Raw genomic sequence first — 20,234 nt, 5'->3', positions numbered from 1 at the left:
AACACAATCTTTTCCATGTTCATCAACCAAAATGATATATTATAATTATGTTTAAAGTTAGGGAGAGGGAAGAGGAAGGAAGTTAGGGGAGAGGGAAATCTGGGCTTCTCTCCTTAGGCTGCTGCCCCCGCGACCCGACCCCGGATAAGCGGTAGAGGATGGATGGATGGATGGATGGATGGATGGATGATGGATGGATGGATGGATGGATGTTTTAAGTTAGCCTGATCACCATATTTATATGTATCCCCCAGTTAAGTTAAAAAAAAAAAAACTTTTGGGATTGTAAAAAATTTGTTTTACTTTTATCCTTTAAAAAAGTAACTAGTAAATGTAAAACATTGTCACCCAAAGTTCAAATGTGTATCCATTTTTAAAAAAAACAAGAGATGACATGAGCCAGATGCCTGCTGTTTCTAGTCTTTTTGCTATGCTAAGCTAGCAACAAGATAGAAAACATGGCAGTTAAAAGTTGACCCATATTTAAGAGTGAAGAAAACACTGGCAGCATTTGTCCTGCTTTAGTTGGTATAAGCATCTTCACTAGTTGTACCTTTTTTACTATAGCAAAGGAAAGAATCAAAATAAACTTCACATTTACTTCAGCAATAGTAATCAGGAGGTCATGTTCAAAGAGGAAACTATACAAATGAGTCATTCAAGAGAGTAAATGACTCAATTTGACACCTCAAATGAGCCACAGTGCTCTGCTGTCATCCCAGCACCAGACAGTGACAATCGATCATCCATTCATACCACCCAGAACTTGAAGCACGGTGGTATCTGTGCATGAGTGCATGTCCTGCATGTGCGCCTGTTAATGGCGTCAGCAGAAAAAGACAAATGTTTGACCAGAAGCCAGAAGACAAAGCTGTGAGTCTGAGGGACGGCGAGGGAGCATTATAATTTCCTCTCAGCTGCCGTCACGAGCGCGGGATGAGATTAGGGAGGAAGATGGAGAGGTGGAGGAGGAGTACCAGATGATGGGAGCAATGGAGGTTAATTATTGCAAATGAAAGGTTTCATTAAAGCAGTGTGAAGAGTTGGGTTGAGTTTCAGCCCTGTTTATACACTGCACCATCTGTTTAAGGACTATTAAACACCCTAGTGTGCCTTTCTCTTTGCCAAGAAGTCCCCAAATAACCCTACAATTCCTTCATTTTGTTCCTTAATAACGTTTTCCTCGAATGCCTTGAAATCACCACATTTTCCGACTCCCCCAATACGGCCTGTATGTGCAGGAGGCTTGTTGGTGTATTTTGAGACGTGCCAGAATGTGTTCGTTTGTGGTGAAAATTGTGTGGTGTGACTTCTTGCGCTTTGCTGCTTGCAGGTTTCTGCTGCACATTTGTAGCTGGCTGTTTGAGCACCTCGCTGCATCTGTAATAATTTCACACATAGATGCGCTGTTTTTTTAAAAACGTGTCACCACAAATTCAGCAGCTCTCTTTGCTAGATTCATTCACTTCCATTTAAAATCCATTTTGACCCTTGTTTTGCATCAATACTGAATATTTATGTGCTTCAGCCCGGCCACAGAGGAACGCACAAGTGCTGATCAGCTCTTCTACCGGAGGCCACATGAGTGGAAAATGTCTCCGCCATTGACGAGATTCCCAAGTCACCATTTGTGAGGTAATGAGCAGTTTTACATTACATCACAACGTGGTTTATTAGAGATCATCTTATGTTGCATAAACTGAGCTACTGTGAGCGATTTAAGGAGGCTCCATGGCTGTGAGGACATAAAATCCCATTTTTAGCTCTGTCACACACTTTCACAGTGTTTTCTCAGCTACTCTTAGACGACATGTTATCCAGCTATTTCTGGGGGGTCTGTGGTTAAAGACACGGCACTTTAGGTGTCAAGAAGACAACATCATGGAGTTCCTCGCAGAAGAAAGAGAATAATGGAGTGAATGGAGCACAAGAAGGTGGCTGTGGTGCATTCCTTGTCCTTAATAACGTTCAACGAACATGGGATCTATATTAACCTGAGCTGTGAGTGATGGCAGCAAGCTGCTTTAACATTTCACACGTCTCCCAGCATGTGTTACAGTAATGGGAAAATTGATTCCCTTAGAAGTAAACCTAATTGGCTCATCTCATTACGGCTCCTTCTAGAAATAGTCTCAGCAGGGTGGATGGCGATAGACAGAGATGGTGAAGCCTACCTCCCTCCCCCCGTGGGGGTTGGATCGCGGTGTGTGTCCTCCTGAGCGCGGCCTTGGTCTGTACCTGCGGTCTCTAAAGCTCCACTGAGCTGTCCCCCTCAGCCACTGCGGCGGTTTTGAATTGTTCAGGTCTACCGTCCTCTTCTTTGACCCGGGGATCTGCCGCTGACCTGCCCTCAGCATCTAGCTGGTCTCCAGCTGGTCCTTTTGGTGTCTGTGTGCGCACCAGTTGGAGTAAATGAGACGGTAGATGCCAAAAACAGCTCAGAACTGTGACTCAGACGAGTCAGGTTCACCTGTCACTGTTGCTCTGATGGCTTGTTTGTGCGTCGGGGGAAATTTATCACCTACACAAAATCCCCTCGCGGTCCAAGCAGTCGATACATTACCAAGACATCTCACTGGAACTACCCCCCACGGTAAATTATAACTTCACATATGTCTGATTAATAATCCATCCATTTTCTGCAGCTTGTGTCTAATTAGGGTCATGGGGCCGCTGGAGCCTGTCCCAGCGGTCGCCATGCCAACCCTGGTTACATCAGGGAGAGGGAACCAGTCCGTCACAGAGGCTCCAGTCAACCCGAGGTTCATGTTTTTGGACTGTGGTTGCAAACTGTACATCGGGGAGAACGTGTAGAAAAGCCCCAGATGGAACTGAACCAGAAGCTTTTGGTTTCGGCTGTTTGTGATTTCAACTATCACATTCGTTTCTGGTTGGTTGAATAACAAAATATCCTTACCGCTTTTAAAATTCGACTAATTTCGAAATAAACTGCAGCGAAGTCTGCGAAGTTTAGTCAAAGCTTCTCTTAATTATTGTTAGAGGGCGCCAGTTTCCATTAAACACTGAAATACTGAATTATGAAACTATAAATCTTAAGTCATCATCTCTCCTGTAACAAATGCTGATACATGACCATAATAACTCCAGTTGATTCACACAGTTGGCCTGAAGTGAGGTGTTTTATTTATTCCCCCCCCCCCGCCACTACCACCAGCCGGTTCAGCCGAGCAGGGTGATTTATTAAAGATGGGTTCCAGCCTCTGTGTTAATCACAATAAAACGCAGCTTGCTCGCTTTCATCAGCGGCAGAGCCAGTTTTTGTGGTAACAAACGGGGTCAGATAGTGTGTGACTGCTGTCTTTGCTCCTCTCAGCGTTGCAGCGAGTGCAATGTTGATGCAACACCATTTCTTTCAAACACGCAAAGGCTTCTTTCTCGCCTTATTAGCCACCCCGTCACTGTTTTTCCTGTGTTTTGATGCACCTGATGACTGCTAAGCTAAGCAGCGTGGACATTTTCCATGACATGACCTCCTAATTTTATCACTACCCACAGGAGTTTTGATGCTGCCCTAGAGACATTAATAATTCCTTGTGGTTTATATTTGTGGCCATGCTTTGGAACATTGGTTAAAATAGGAAAAGCTGATAAACAAATAGGAATATTAGCCATGTTTAATCACAGAATGATACAATATGAATTCAACAGGGATAATATGTAAGTTTGAACATGAGAAGTTATTCCTTGTTCTTAATAACAACAGTTTGTTTAGGATCTGTTTCATTTATGACTGTTGGCCATGATACTGGGACACCAGCTGGGACTGACAAATGGCCCTTATCAATTTCTTATCAAAACGTGACTCTGACCCAAAAAGGAAGTGATGAAGGCATGATGTCTGTCTTCCTCTGGGACTCAAATTCTTTACCCATTTCTAGTTTTAAAATGTGTTCTGACCAGGCTGCTGTTCCTGATGTAAAAAAATAAAAAGAGCCTTTTTGTCAAACCCCCAGCCCTTGGATGACTAATAGCTTCTATTAGCAGGGCGCAATGATCAGAAACACATCGCAGACAATGACTTCCCATAAAGAAATGAACAATTCTTGAAAATTTGATTCCATTTTTTTGTTGCGGATGGGATGGAAACGGTGAGGCGCTGCTCTCACTACTCTCGCACCCAAAGCTCGAGGCCAGAGATGAGGGCTGTGATGGAGCTAAATAGAGAGCTTGGCCCTGCGGGTCAGCAGCCTCTTCACCAGTGTCGGATGCAGCTGCCACGCTACAGCGGCCCCTCCCGTAGACGCACCACGGGTGTCCCTTTGGATCCCCAATTAGAGGCTCACTTGCAAAACACACAAAGGCATTATTATTATACAAATCTTAGTTCAGTAATTAGCCTCAAACATGCAGTTAGATTGTTTTTAGCTTTGTCGCATTTCTGTGCCGGCATTGCTAACCAGCTGCAGCTTTTTGGGGGACGTAAAATAATATTTTATCTGCACAAAAGCATCCGGCACAAAATAACTCAAGGTTCTTTCCTTCTTTTGATAGAAATTTCAATCTGCTTTGCATTTTGAGCTGACAAACCGCTCTTGAACAGCAGCAACAGGTTCACCACAATAAGAGGCAGGGCCATATCTAAGTGCTATCCACAGTTCCACTTGTGGATCCAATTTGCTTTCCATCACAAAGCAGTCAGGTTTTCAACAACTAACCCTTACTAGGCTAAGACAGAAACGCCACAAAGGCTCTCAAAATAGAAACAACAGCATAATTTGAATGGAGCTGCAGGCGCTGTTGTGGAGCCATTCCTGTTGTGACTCATAAGTGTTGGTTTTGTGTACCGATGACGTGGGCGGATGCGTGGTTAATGGCGGGGGTGGGCTGGGGGAGGTGGCGGCAGTGGATGCATCACTCGTCTTCCTCCAGACCTCTTGTCATCCACTGAGTCTTAGCTTCAGTCAAGTAGTTGTTGTTATAGTAACATGCTGTCAAATGTTCTGAAGCTGACACGACCGATCGATGATTTTAACTGGATCGATCTCGATATTTCCTCTATGAGTTCCAAAGTTTTGGGCCATTCAGCATTGAAATCAGTCCAAAAACAACCCAAAGGTGTATTTAAATACACCTATAAAGTGGCATTTGCATTAATAAAATGACATACGGGTTCTGGTGTGAGTTTAAAATGGTAAAATCTATTTTTCTCTTGCCAACCAAGAGATTAATAGCTGCTGGAGTGATCTATGTCCCGCCTGGTTTAGCTTTAGCTCAGAATGCAGCAGTGCTCAACACATTTGTCAGAACAATTCATCAAAAGCAGTGTGGGGAGAAAAAAGGAAGTCCCCACCCAAATAAAACCCAATATGGCGATATTTCTATCAAAGACGAGGCGCGTCTACTTAAATGGCACAAAACAATTTTGTCTCGGAAAAGTGAAACGAAAAGCAATTCCTTCCATCATCCAGCTCACAAGGGTAACAAATGAGCTAACAGTCCGACGGCCTCTTGTGATTGGAGGGCCGTTTTTGTTCCTGGTGATAGGTCTCCCCGTGAAAGCTTCCAGCTACCTGAGGAGACATTGATGAAAGAGTTGTGGGTGATGGAGGAACCTTGATGCTTCCATTGTTGTGCCGTTTGCTGCTGTTGAGAGCGACTCCTCTACGTGCAGGGCCGATGGAATCATTGCCTTTGAGCCACTATAGAGTCCAGCAGAGCCGTGTCATGACTCTTGGGCTCCAGCTCCAGACAAGTCCTAAATTGTTCCCACCAAGCAAACCACTCAGCAAAAAGACATTTTAAATTTAAGGTAAATTTTAAGGGAACAGTAATTCTCATGCATTTGCACAGTTCAGCTGTGGTAAATAGATACTGTGGTGAAATGGCTTTCATCTGCTTAAAATCTAAAAGTGATGGTCCAGATGCATATGAACCTGCTTTAATATTCCTTTTGCAGGGCTCACTGAATCTTTGCCAATGTCACATCAAACCAAGGACCTGTATTTAGGATTAATAAAGCCTAGTTTTGACACTGAACTCTATTAATTGAGCCCTCCACAGACATCTCCCTGCATCCAAAATAGGTAAAAAGTCCATCAAGGAGGTGAAGAGGGACTAAGTAGGCCAAGGACTTGTGGAAAATAGACTGTGAGTCACTGAGGGGCCTGACATCTTGGGAAAGAATGTGGGTTAACAATAATCCTCGAAAATTAAGGGTGTGTGAGTACAGGCTCCCTGTGGAGTGATGAAGTAAGGAGGAATTACATGTCTGTGGACCTTAAAAGTGGTGATAAAACTCCAAATTACCTGCATCAAGGAGTGTTAATGGGAAATTTACACTCAACATGCATGTGTTTTACATCAGTCATTAGATTTATGATTGAGATACGAATGTTTTAGCTTGCTGCATTAAAAAACGTGCATACATCTTAATTCTTTCCACCATTTGCTGCTGCAGTGAGTGACTTGAAATGCAAAACTAAATGCATATACATTAATTTGAAGTACAGCCTCATCGCCTCTGGCGCTTAATGTTGGAAAACAGTTGTATGTAGAATTTCAGATCAGAAAACACGATGCTCAAAACACAATTGAGCATGTAGCGTTCGTCAACAGCGACACCTCGTGGAAACTATTGGCTTCGCACAGTGACGTCAAAAGGAAAACTGCTGGTAGACTAAACAGTTTTATAACATCAACCACTCTTTATTTACAAGTTATCACGACAAAACAAACACACCAATGGTGGGCAGCCCAGTCCTAAAGAGGTGCAGTGGTGTGAAGAAATTGAACAATAAAAGGGAGAGAGAAAAAAGACAAAGTATGGAGGATTTGGTTCAATCATTCTAGCAATAGGCTAATTATCTCAGGTCAACATAACTGAATTTGCAAAAAACATTTCCTTTACTTGGGTGGGGAAGATGGGCTCAAATTCCTAATTTCTCACACTGCAAAACTGGAATAACTTTTCCGAGGCCATGACAGAGGAAGGTGGAGTGATGCGTGATGGGTAAACATGACATCATTGAATCCATGTGGTTGCTAAAGCGGATGAATAAGGATGGCACATTCAGGAAAGGACAGGCAATAAGAAGTGGGCTAATCACAACAATCCCATGGCACTTGGAATAAATATGGGAATAAAATCAGGCATTGGAAAAGGCAAAAAATCTGCAGTGAGGCATCCAAACAAATCACCATAGACTGCACATCTGACCCAAACTGCATGTGGGTAAAACCACATCTCCTCTCCTGTCTCAACTGTTTTCATCTGCAATGAAATCGACGAGGGCAGAACTGCAGGATGTCATTTCAGATTACAAAAACTGTGAACCCGACTCCCATCCGAATCCACGTGGGAGACAGATTGTGTGTACTGTAGAGACAGGCATAAGAGAGTGGAGCATGTAAAAAACCAATAAGAAGCAACGATAGATATGCGACAGCAAACGTCGCCATCGCTCACATGCACACTACGCAATACAGCTCTGCATTTACACCAGAGCACAAAACGGGTTTTCAAGTACTCAACGCTCAATCAGAAATTAAAAAAAAGAGCAGGTGGATAGGATCTTCTGTGTACATTTAAATCACAGGCCGGGAGCCTTTGAAAGCAGGATAAAACACAATTAAAGGGATATTTATTCATTTAAGTACAAAAGCCTGGTATTATTGAAAGTCAGCTGTGTTATTGCGAGTTGTGACATTCTTAAAATGAGTCGACTCACAACAGCCTGAACAGCTTTAAACAAACAAACAACCAAAAAAACACAGTAAAACTAATGTTAGAACTGAAAACTTGACTGTTTTCCCTTCACAGAAAACCAGCAGGGTGAAGTCTATATTGGATCTTCAATATCTGAGAAAAGCTTATTGCTGCAAACCTGGCAGAGAGTATTTGCAAAGTTGTGGATCCATGGGTACACAAGTCAGGTCAGGTCATTGCCTAAGAGGTCAGTGAATGCATCACATATGATAACCTACCACATGCTTTTCAATGGTTCATATAATTAAAAAAAAACAGACTATTTCTTCTCCTAACTTACGCAGAGCAGCACGGTCAGATTTTCCTTAACTCTTCATCTGGCTACTTTTTTGCAGAGGCAGTTTCTTCTTCCTTCAGGACAAACTTTTTCCTCAGAGCTTCTGAAATCAGAGTGGCAGAGTCCTCTTCTCTGAGGGACGTGCAGCCTCTGTTGTATCTGCAGACGCCCGGAGGATTAAAAAAAACAAAAAACAAACAAACAATTAGCAGTTTATTAAGCGTCCTACCTGGTAGTGTTATTGGTAAATGGTGCTCTGGAACATTTATGAGTCCTACCTCTCTTTACTCATCTTCATGCGGTTCATGTCCTTCAGAATATCCATGACGTCAGCAAAACTGGTGGACTTTGACAGAGACACCGTATCCTCTTCAGCCTCCCGAAAGTCCATGCTGGGTCTGTCCAGGTCAAAGGTTGCCGACGCCGTCATGGAGACTGTTGGCAGAGGGTCGGGCACCAGCTCAGACACCATTGAGACGTCTTTTTCATCTTCCTGCTCTTCTTCTTCTTCCTCCTCCTCTTCAGTGACATCGCTGATGACAAAGGAAGCGGCCCCGGCGGTGGCGGGCTGGTAGGACGCCGTTTCGAACGGTGCCATAGAGAAGCTCATGCTCGTGTCGTCAGGTGAGAGCAGGTCAGGTGTCAATGGGTTGGAACCTGAAAGGAAGAAGAGGAGCTTGAGTATTGACTGAAAGATATCAAAAACCCTACAAACAACAACCCCAACATTTTTATTATTTATTACAGGATGTGAAAAGTCTTGATGTTTCTACACGTTTTGATCTTATGGACTCAAGCAGCTAAACTATGAGAATACGGACAATGACAATTGTCATGAGTTGTAGCTCTTTTCGGTTACATGGTAACATGATTGGGGCTAACTGTGTGACAATGGTGCAGACAAAAAGTTCAATAAGGGACACGCATGTGCCACTGGATGGCAGAGATTATGTTTTGACACTGACCTAGAAACCGTTGCTAAGACATCTTAGTACCAGAGAGCTTTAGAAGAATCAGGGCAGCAGGCTTGATAGCAGAAGTATCAGAGCCACCAGTGAATATGGGCTCCACATTGCAATTTTGATGCCCTGATGTACACGGCAGCCATTACACGCCTTCATTTACTCACCTGAATCAGTTGCCACAATCTTGGCAATCTGTGCACGAAGTCTGCTGAGCTCGTCCTGCAGGGCGGTAGTGCGGTTCAGTGCCGTCACGCCAGGCTTCTTAAGACCTTCCATTCGTTTACCCTCGCGGCGGAAGTTAGGCACAGAGGAATTCCTGTGGAGCACGAGGAGTGGTGTGGGCCTCCATTCATGCTTCAGAGGACGACAGTCACTCCTGAGAACAGACAAGAGGACGAGCAGTAAATCAGTGATTACCTTTATATCACGACTGTCTTTCCCTAACCTGGCACCACTCCATAAACTTTGTTGGTGACTAGATACTTACCGCACTCTGGCATATGTCTCTTCTTCATCTGCGACAATCCAGGCTATATCAGCCAAGGTAGGAACCATTGGACCGTCCGTGGGCCGAAGAGGGCCCAATCCGGGTAATTCCTTAAGTGGAAATTAAGTGGAAACAATAATTTAAACTGTTGTGAAGAAAGACTTCCTATAATGCATATAAAGTGTTTTTATGAGTCAATATTTACCTGGAAACATGCCCTTTGGGGAGGCTTGAGTGGAAGTGTGGAACCTATTCTTCTTACAACACTACGAGTTGAGCCATGAGGCTTATTCTGCCAAATTGGAATAATATCCTGCAAAGCCAATTAAAAATAAACACAAGTCTCTCCTATTATTCAATTATATTTTGCTCATTGCAATATTTGGGGGGAAAACACATTCAAAAATATGGCTAAGTAAAACTAAAAGTAATATCCAAAGAACAAACTCACAGCTTCTGTTTCCATGGAGATGGCAGCTCGGTCTCATGCACTGAGAAGTTGCACGCTAACAGCTGGTGCTAAGATTGGCTTACTGTCCAGTCAGCAGACAGGTGTCATCTCAATAAGCCTGGAAATCCTTAGGTCTGAATAAACAACTTAGGAACTTAGAGCCTTCTGTTGAAGGAAACAAACAAGGTAGTGTTAATCACGCAACTTCAATCTTGTGAATACTGTCCTTGCACGAATGTTTGATTTTGGCCAGTTATAATAATCATCAACATTACTAACCTGCACCAACATTAGCAACCTGATGGTCTTATATGTGTACGACGCATTTTACATTTCTAAAACATTGAAAATTTATGCTATTATGTTGCAGAACCTCCAAAACCCATTTTCTTTTAGCAACATCACATCGACTCTGCATTCACTAGACTTCACCACTCAAGATCAGATTTAGTTAGAAAGGTTTGATCCAAACCCTTCATTCAGCAACCAGCAGCAAATAAAAATGGATTGAACTTTTGTTTCGGCGTAATTTAGGCGTCACATTAACACAAAGACCACTGGGAAATAAACATCAACGCTAACCTTCACTGCGTATTACTAAATCTGTAGACGTTACATTACATTGCCGAACGGGTGAAAGCATTTTACTATAGTGATTTAAAGAATTTCCGTCCTGTCATCTTGTACATGCGGTAGTCCAGCAGCCCAAATTACCGGAGCAGCGATTTAGCTTTAGCCAAATCAGCAGCAAGCCCCTGATTGACCCCCAAGCGCCCACCACCATTACAATAAACGTTGTTATTTCTGGTTTTATATCAGTTAACCAGTGCTGTCATAGCGCAATTAAATTCTGTCCGCAACTTACAAGTTATCCGGCCGCGGTACTTACCAAGCAGCGTCTCCTCTTCGTCTTTCAGTTGTGTTTGCGTTCATTAGGCCGGAAACCTGCTTCCTTCATCTGGACTATGATTGGCTGTAGCCCCACCAGCTTCCTACCCGACAGCGACCCCTATAGGGATAAAGTGGTAAGGGCCATTGTCATGGCAGTACGATAACTTCAAATCATTGTTAAGCATGTGATTAAAGACGCGCACGCACACACATATTAAATTGACCAAATGGGCCGATTACACCTCTAAAAGTCATCATGCTATACGCGTTTATTCAATGTAATGTGCAAGCACTTAAGTCAAGCATAATTTGCCATTTATGTATTAGATCAAAACATGAACAACAAATTCGCTGTGATAAAAATGTTTAGATGTAACTTTAAAATATAGTTTGCTAGAAAAATATATAGTTAAATTAAAATTATTAATTTATACGCGTCCGTCTGAAACACAAGATATGTTTAGCGGCTCACTTCCGCTTTCGTTGTTGAATTGGACTGAACTATCTTGACACTCCCTTCAAGGTCGCCATATAGGCGGAGCTTCACTATTGAAGTTGCTCACGTTATTTCTGCAGCGATATCATAACACTGCAATATGAAGGTGCGCTCATATGACCAACAATCTTCATTGCTAAAACAGACGCAGGTTAGTCAAGATATTTCTTCGTCAATTACCTGTTCTTCTCTCCGGTGCTGAGCTGTTGATGCCATATTCTTTCCTACCACAGCGGCAACCTCAGTCATTCTGCATAACTGTCGCCTAAAATAGTTACATCCTCAGCAGTGATTATATCGCAGAAGGAAGGAAGCCGGTTGTGTTCACTTGGTGATCGACAAGCATTTGAAATCTTGTGACTTAAGGAAGAATAGAGAAAGAAGCTACGCTAACCCCGCTGTTCTTGTGGGTTCCGTGGCTAAAAACATCAACATCCGCAGGGATCTGTCATGAGTTGCGGTTAGAACGTCTCTGTCTCATGGCCATAATGCGAAACATTCATACCATCCATCCTTTATTTATCTGATCCGGTCAACGTTATTGAGCCACAAAAGAGACTAAAAGCATACTTATACTTATGGGCAGATTGGCGTGTCAAAGTGGATTGAACCACTGGCTGCATCCCATTGCAAAATGTGCAGCTCCCTTTCTCTGCGATCCTGTGGTTAAAGGTAGAAAAAGGATTACCCGTTTTCTCCCCTGTCTGTCTACATGTTCAGTATTTTCAGCCAGCATTTCTGACTTGTGTAGGTATCTGTGTCAAAGTGAAACAATGGGGAATAAAAGGAGAAGGAAGTATACCAAGTGAGCCTCTCATCCATCTGAAACCGCCTGCCTCATACGGAAGTACCAGTGAAAATGGCTCAGTCCGTGAGGAGGCCCAACACTCTAATGGCCAAGGATCAAGAATCCCAGAGGGACAAGTCCAGGACCAGCTACTTTGGCAATGTCAAGACCAGGTTAGGCCTGTAAACACACAGATTACTGGCACAAAATGGAGGGGAAGGTTCAAGGAGGCATGTGACATGTTTACCCGTTTCCCAGTTTAAGGCACAGTACAGTCAGGTCTTTCATCAATGAAAAATCTGTGTGCACATTTTAGCGAGTCTTATTACCATTCAGCCACGTACCTCTTAGTCATTACAGACTCCTACGCTGCTGAAAATAAACCACACTGATTGTTACTTGCAGTAATCTAAGGAATTCTCCTTCCCCAACCTAAGACCTTAATGTCTGTTTTTGGCAGTTTTAATGGCTGAATAAATAGTATTTGGTACCTTAAGTGCTTTTATTCGCCATGCTGCACAACTGCAGCTAGGTTGCATTTTAAATTTGATATGTACCATTTAATAAAAGCTATGTAAAGCAGTGTGCAATGCTTATTGATCTCACATTTTAAATCTTTCCTGCAACTATTGAGTGAGCATAAAATTAAGTTCTAGTCACCATAGTGACTATTTATAGTCTAATTTAATCATTTATTCATCAATATCTACAGCACCATTAAAGTAATTAATTGGTGTAATCTTTTATTGTATCTCACTGAGCAATTAGGAGAAATACAAGTACTTTTAATTACTGTTAGTAGCATCCACCTCAGGGTTTAATATTAAAAAATATTTGTTTTTTCTCTCTTAGGTTGGGTTCAAAGCTCCCTGCAGGTGTCTCCCAGCCTCCACAGTTTGCCAAGAAGCCCTGGGAGACTCAACCTAAAACAGACCCCTGGAACCAGGATCAGAACCGACCCATTGGCCGTCCTCTTGGCCATACTCCCTACATCAGAAACCCCAAGCTGAGGCAGTACTACCTCCAAGGTAAGCCTGCAGAGTTCCATCACCCCCACATATGGAGAGGACTGTTGTCATCAAGTGGCTCTTTGAGGAATTTCAGCCTGAATGTGTATTGATTTTTCACTCACTGAGGATCTTTGCACACTTGCATAGAGGTTTTAGCAGGCGGTGGCAGGAACTGTGTGCTCATCTTATTTGGAACCAGGGAACTGAAGTCAACGCAACGCAACACAACACACCAATTGTGCCTTCTCCACTTCTCAGGGACGTCATGGGATGTAAACAACACTGCAACGAAGCATCAGGACATGGAGGGTGCATCATATGACAGGACAGACATCATGGTGAGTCACTTGTTTTTTTAAATCTTCTCCTGGCATGAAGCAAATGTGGGGCTGCGGCTCTATGTCTGGTGAGGTATGTGATAACAGGCAATTTTACAGTACTGCGTCAAAGTTTATAGTCTTGGTAGACCTAGATAAAGAGAGAGAACAAGGTACAGGGTGTCAGAGCCATCCAAGTGACACCATGGGCAAGCAGAGAATTTTCCAGAGCCTCTACAACAAATACAGCCGGAAGAATATTTTTTCAGATTTTTATTCAAAGGTAATTATCACCCTTGTTTTTCCATCTAGTGCCGATTGCCTCTGTGCTTTATGACATATTTAGCTCTTCTCATTTGCTTGTTCAGCCAATTAAAATGATCTTTAAAAAAAATAAAATAAATAAAAATAAATATATATATATATTATATATCAGTAGATTTTTACTGTTCAGTGCTGTTTAACTGAGTTGTCTTTCACATTTTATGCTGAGGAGGTACCTTGGTTATTACATAACTGTTACCCTTTTGCTGACCGGTTTTAAGCAGATAAAGAAGAAAAAATGGTGTTCATTCAGAGTTGAGCATTTATCTCTTTCTTTTTTGTTGTGTTTGCTCTCCGTATTTATCTGTATGTTTAGCATTTGTCATGCAGATCTTGCTGTGCTGAGTGGATATGGACATTGTGCCTTTAGCGTAAAGAGCAGGCGTTTGAAACAGTTAAGTTTATGTTCGGGGACATGTATGTTAATACTTACATAGTTTAAGCCTCTCCAGGCTTACTCTGGCACAAAACCGCCCAGTTTCTCTATGGCCACATAATCCGCGAGGTGGCTGTAATCTAATTTAGGTCAGTGGTCCTTGTTTTCATGGTTGATAGTTGTGGACATGGTGCTGCTGTTCGTGGTGTTCTTCAATAATATTTTTGCTCTTATATTGTGCACTTTTTGAACTAATGTTTCGGTTTTAACTGCCGTTTCCCAATATTGTAGATGCACATTTTGTTTCTCAGGATGTGTCTGACTATGAATGCCAAATAAGCTCAATTATCCTGCACATTAATAGATATTGTGGCCATGTGGTATGCAAGGCAAACAGGTACCTATTGCATCAATATCTACCAATGTGGAAATCTGATTATTACATTCTTTCTCCTGATTATGTCACCTTAATTATTATCTTATTTTAATTGCTTAATCATTTATCTGCAGGTTCTGCAGGTCTTGGAGCTCTTTTTTATTGATCATGGAATTACATGATTTACGATGACAATGTTTTATGGCCTCTTGAGTACTTTGGTTTACTGTTTGATTTGCGGTCTGGTTTCTATGTGACTGCAGATCTACAACCCTTATGAACCAATTTAAGTTATAATCCAGACTTATGTGCCCTCTTCTTTTTCCATCCATTGTTCTGCCAGTGCAGGGTTGCAGTTGCCATGGTGCGTATTGTATCTAGACTGGTGGAGCTGATGTTTTTTTGGTGTATCTTCTTTTAGGGTCTCCCTGGGGACACAGTGTTCACTGTTGCAGCTCCGTTTAATGCAACTGATGCATCCTCAGTGGAAGAGGGGAAAATGGGTCACCTTACCCCCTACTATTCCTCACCTTTTTCCTCCTTTGGTGGTGACTTCATCCCTAGAAAGGTACAGATCAGCTCATTGCACAATCAGATACAGGAGCAGCAAAGTTTTTCACATGCTGCTGTGGACTAGATTTGAAATGCAAAACAGGACGGCTGAATGCATTCAGGTCTCAGCAGGAAATGTGATGATAGATCGTCAATATCCCTCGGAATGTCTCTTTTTATTAGCAAACTGATATCCTTTACACCTTGATAGCTTAAAGTCAAATATCATATGTTGTAACTGCGTACATAAGTTCCCTCTTCACAACCCTCATGTTTCACATGCAACCAAGATGCTACTGCAAACAAAGAGAAGTAGAGAAAAAAACAGGTTGTTAAAAGAGGAAGTAGCCTCCCATTTTACCTAGTGTCAGTGTTCTCATGGCTTCCACTCCGGTCTCACAGGCAGGTGCTAATATTCAAGGATCATCTCAGCCAGAACTGGATGCAGACGCGCAGGTTCAGCAAACAAAGGAGACTATTTCAGACTCTTACAACACACTCGCTGCTCAGCCTCAGTCCCCTTTACCAGAATCTGACTACGATAAACTTCTGGTGAGTAGAACTTCTGGGGGGTAAACCCTTTCACTGATTATTTTACAAAACAATTTGGGGAAGAATTTGCTCTAAGTTTTAAGCATGACAAGAGCAGCACGAGAGGACAGGTGCGCTCAGGGCAAAGCTCTCTGCCTGAAGACAGATTTGTAGTTCTGCCACTGCTAATGGTGAACTTTATATACTTCACTACTTGCCTGACAGTGTAGTTATTTAAGGTGTTAAACTGACAGTCTTGAACAAAATCTAACAATTGCTACATTAAGTGTGTGAGCTGTAATGATTAAATCTGTAGTTATGGCTTTTTCCCAAGTTGAGACCCATTGTCACAAATGTGCAGCCTAAAAATCAGTTTAAAACTGAATTATGTTACTGTTACTTCTCAGAATCACAGATGATACTCCTCAGCTCATCTCATGATCTTTCACATTATCTTATGATTCCAAGTTGTGGTCCACCACAGTAAACAATATGAAACAAGGTTTACTACAACAGCAAAATGTTGCATTAATGCACCACTTAATGTGATATTAGCAAATCTGTTGCAATTTAATCTAAATAGAAATGATCTAGTTTGAGATTGCATCCAAAATATGCCTGTTTTTATATTTCATTTTATAGCTTGCATATTGTTTGAAATTAAGGTACAGGAGGCATCAAAGATATCAGACATACATTTCATTATGTGTTTATTTTCAACCATGTGCTGTACTGTATATTATATGCTTTTAAATATATCATTGATTCTCTCTTCATGATCATTCAGCTACTTAAAAGCTTAGATGTCAAGGAAACATCTAAAAACAAGGAAATTAGAAATAATTAGCATCACTAGCTTTCAGATTAAAACTGTCCAACTTGTCAGCTCATCTGTAATTGTTGTAAAAATGGACATGTTGACAGGATGTGGAGGCGGTACCAATGCCTGACGGACAGCTCTGCTTGTTGGCTCTGCCACCTGAATTCTGTGAGGGAGAGGGACCAGAGGCCGTTCAGTACCTCAAACTGCTCTGCCGCTACATCACAGACCGTAAGGTGGGTGCGAGAGGCCTTCACTGTCCTCCAATCCTGTGTTATTCGCTTTGACTGGACTGACTTCAGTGGTTTTCTGCATCAGGGTGTGGTTTCAGGTATCCTGCTGGTGACCTCTAATAAGATCTTCTTTGACCCGTGTAAGACTCACCCCCTGGTGAAAGAACACGGCTGTGAGGAATATCTCCTGTCGTGCTCTGTTGACAGTCTGACTTCTGTTTCCTTCTTCTCTGACATCTCCCATATTCACTTCAACACATCCCAGCAGAGGTCAGCAATGCTTTACTCCTCTCAAACAGCCACGCGGGCTGATTCACACTCTAGATTTGTTTTGTGTCTCAGGAAAAAAGGAAAGAAAATCCTCCAGCAGTTGAAGAGGCAAGCCTACGGCCTTCTGAAGCAAAATGGGGAGTCGACTCCAGCTTTGGAGTCCGTCCATTCAGAGTTATCTGGTCTGGCTCTAAGGCAGACCAAAGAAGTTTCTGGGGAGGAAGAGGAGGCTGAGAGCAGGGACATGGACGAAGCTGAGGGGGAGCTTGGTGGGATCCATGCCGAGGGCTCTCTGGGTATTCTGAGCAGCACTGCCACCTTCTGCTCTGGAGGTCCAGGAACCGTCAGCACGCAGCACACGGTCGAAACAAAACCATCAGAGACTGCAGGTAAGAATGTGAACCAGTCGGCGATTATAGTTTATCACCTTTTCTTCATTTCCCCATGACAACTGTTGGTTGTCTGCTCACTCACAGCACCCCGGAGGTCGTCTACCGGCAGCCCCGGCGGTCTGATGTTTGTGCGGCTGCGGGTTCAGCTGCCTGCGGGAAAGAAAAGAGGTGCAGGAGCCCTTCAGATAGGCTCTGCCAAGACATCACGCAAACAGGACGCCTGGCTTGCTCTCTCACAGGAGAGGTGAGATAACTAAGGGAAAGTGAACCGTGCTTACACGTCTGGGCCGGTGTTTAATATTGCAACAGCTCCCCGTTCCTTAACTGCTCCTGTAAATACTCCTGCCTTCTTCAGTTGAATATTCACTTTCACTCAGCTCTCAGTGAACATTGTCAAAACATTACAAAGGTAACATGTAAAAGTAAATCAGTCACTCATGTACTGCACCTATACTTTCACAGCATTCAAGAGGGAAAAATTATTTTACTTTAATAGATTCGGTTATAAGTCGCTCCTTTACAAGAACAGTTCACTCTTTGCCTCTGCAGCTCAGACGAGCTCTACGCCTACCTTACACGCTGTCGACCAGACTTGTGCATACTCGAGGGAGGGGAGGAGGAGGGGGAAGCTGACCGTGATGAAGAGGAGTTTGTCCTCATTGAGGACAAGGATGAGGTGGAGCAAGAGGAGGAGGAGGAGGAAGAGGAGGTATGCCACAGGCTTCGGAGCTCAGGAGAGGACTGGGAGGTAAGCGGGTTCGGTCTTCTCCCACTGGGCAGTAAACAAGAACAAACGTTCCATAGATGCACCTTCTCTGTTTACTTGAAAAGATTTGATAATATTTAATAATTCCTTGCGCAGATGGTGTTGATGGAAGACAGCAGGGACAAACTAAGCCTGGTCCAAGACAGGGACCCTGAAGGTCTCAGTAATATCGTAGAGAGCAGTGACATTTTAGAAGCTTCGCATATCAGAGAGGTGAGTGATGCACAGAAACCAACTCTTTTGTTGAGTCTGCGATGATGGAAAACATGCTGGAAGAATTTCTTTTGAGACTCGAGATGTCCTTCAGTTTCTTTAAACAGTCCAGTGGACTCTCTGGTTGACTTCAATGGAAAAAAAACCAACTATGATCTGGATGAATGACAACCTACACAAATATGTTAACAAGTCCTATTTTGATGTTGGTTCAGTCAGCTCATCCGAAGTTAGGGACATGTAAATATTTAACAAATGTTGCTGTATGAACTAGCATCAATTTGTTTTCAAATCTTTCAAACAGGGCTAGTGGTAGCTTAGTGAGGTAGTGGTAGCTCGTGGGGTGGTGATAGATCTATCGGTAGGGGACCCGGGTGGGAAGCAGAGGGCTCTTGATCGAAGCCCTGGGTGCAGTCAAAATTTGGAAGGTGCTCTGGTAGTGGGGAAAGGTACAAGGACACCAAGGTTTTTATTTTTTCTCAGTTTTGTTCATTTTTCTCAGTTATCAAAGGAGCTTCCCCCCAGGACAATCGGCCACACCTGGAACCTGGCCTACAGTACATCCCGCCATGGTGCCAGCCTGAAGACCCTGTACAGGAAGCTCAGTGCCTCAGACTCTCCTGTGCTAATTGTCATTAAGGATGCTCTTGATGAGGTAGATTGAATGTTATGAAAGTAATACTATTGCTTAAAAATGAGGCCGATAACATATATAAAGATGCCTCTGGACAGTATTTTACATTTAATAACCATTTTTTACTCCCATTATTATTAACAGTGTTTTGGTGCCATTTCTCTTTTATGTAAGATATTCGGGGCCTTCCTTTCCCACCCCCTAAGGCCCAGTGAGACGTTCTATGGCACAGGAGAAACCTTCCTCTTCATGCTGCATCCTCGCTACAAGGTGCGCCACCCGACCCACGTCCTCCATGAAGTGCTACTGTAGTTAAATAGGAGTTGAAATTTAAAGGTGTCTTTTTGTTTTGGCAACAGTGCTTCAGGTGGACTGGAGAGAATTCATTTTTTGTTAAAGGAGACCTGGACTCTTTTGCTATTGGTGGAGGCAGGTAATGGCCCCTTTTCCAGCATTCTCTCTTTAACTTTAAGCTCAGAATTTGACAATTTTTCTGATCATTATAAAAAGGTTGTTATTGGGGTTTTACATTATAGTCCAAAATGTGGAGGCGTGGACCAATAAGACTGTACTTTCTTTCATCAGTGGTCACTTTGGTCTGTGGGTGGATGAGAATCTGTATCTCGGCCGCAGCAGCCCCTGCTTCACCTTCAACAACTGTTGCCTCTCAGAAACCGATGACTTTCGAATCATGGATCTGGAGGCCTGGACGTTCAGCTGAAGACACACTCGTGGTCGCCTCCACCTGCACCGTCACCACCGATCAACTCTGTCCCTGATCATTAACACATACATCTGTTAATTCGCCGCTTCATCCCCTCAAGTGCTGGGTGTATCGGTGTTCAGTGGATTTTACTGGCTGAAATGAAGCGAACAAAGCTGATCTCAGCAGCCTCCCGGCGTGGAGGAACTTAGACAGTGGATGGTTTCACGGTGTGCTCATTTGTGTGGGTTTGGCTGCCAGACTGCTAAAGCTGAACTTTCACGAACCTGGACCGAGCCCTTGTCTTTAAATGGAAAAGGTTACACGTCCTAGACACTGCACTTTGCTCTTAATGTGAATAAGTAACTTTATATGTGTGCCTGTGATCTGAAGTAATGCATGACCGCTCATTTGAGTCGATTTCTCTATTTAAATCTGCACATGCACATTCTGCACATGCACTGTCCAATTAAAACCTGAAATACAATGCAAGTGACTGATTGGTTGACCCCTGAAAAGACCACAAGTCAATAAAAGGCTGCATTTCAAATTTCTTCGTTTGGAGTGTCTGTGTTTGGTCAATGAATAACATATGAGCGAGGATTCTTTTGTAAAAGAACACATTTTTACCTTTACT

The 20,234-nt window shown here is 42.9% G+C and overlaps 2 protein-coding genes across 5 annotated transcripts; one reads left to right on the top strand and one right to left on the bottom strand.

Annotated features, from left to right (window-relative positions):
- Positions 1–6,642: 6,642 nt before the first annotated feature.
- Positions 6,643–11,838, bottom strand: mtfr1l (mitochondrial fission regulator 1-like). Its single transcript, XM_057011925.1, has 8 exons — positions 11,474–11,838; positions 10,796–10,915; positions 9,907–10,071; positions 9,661–9,768; positions 9,456–9,565; positions 9,133–9,344; positions 8,282–8,660; positions 6,643–8,162 (listed from the first exon to the last, which is right to left on the bottom strand). The coding sequence occupies exons 3-8, from the start codon at positions 9,919–9,921 to the stop codon at positions 8,048–8,050; spliced, it is 939 nt and encodes a 312-aa protein (XP_056867905.1). The 5' UTR covers positions 9,922–10,071; positions 10,796–10,915; positions 11,474–11,838; the 3' UTR covers positions 6,643–8,047.
- Positions 11,293–20,147, top strand: si:ch211-15d5.11 (nuclear receptor coactivator 7). Of its 4 annotated transcripts, none has more exons than XM_057011890.1 (16): positions 11,293–11,444; positions 12,045–12,253; positions 12,933–13,108; positions 13,349–13,428; positions 14,905–15,051; positions 15,438–15,587; positions 16,491–16,622; positions 16,705–16,889; positions 16,962–17,278; positions 17,366–17,525; positions 17,831–18,029; positions 18,144–18,260; positions 18,763–18,915; positions 19,069–19,164; positions 19,254–19,327; positions 19,480–20,147. In XM_057011890.1, the coding sequence occupies exons 2-16, from the start codon at positions 12,153–12,155 to the stop codon at positions 19,613–19,615; spliced, it is 2,223 nt and encodes a 740-aa protein (XP_056867870.1). In that variant the 5' UTR covers positions 11,293–11,444; positions 12,045–12,152; the 3' UTR covers positions 19,616–20,147. The 4 variants fall into 4 exon arrangements, with proteins under 4 accessions (XP_056867870.1, XP_056867872.1, XP_056867871.1 ...); XM_057011892.1 differs by having other exon boundaries at positions 11,315–11,444; positions 12,060–12,253; XM_057011891.1 differs by lacking the exon at positions 11,293–11,444 and adding an exon at positions 11,871–11,965.
- Positions 20,148–20,234: the final 87 nt, after the last annotated feature.

The sequence above is a fragment of the Takifugu flavidus genome, chromosome 16 (genome assembly GCF_003711565.1).
Source record: "Takifugu flavidus isolate HTHZ2018 chromosome 16, ASM371156v2, whole genome shotgun sequence".
Classification (NCBI taxonomy): domain Eukaryota; kingdom Metazoa; phylum Chordata; class Actinopteri; order Tetraodontiformes; family Tetraodontidae; genus Takifugu; species Takifugu flavidus.
The sequence above is the reverse complement of the archived record's forward strand: the minus strand, read 5'-3'. Positions and strand labels throughout refer to the sequence as shown.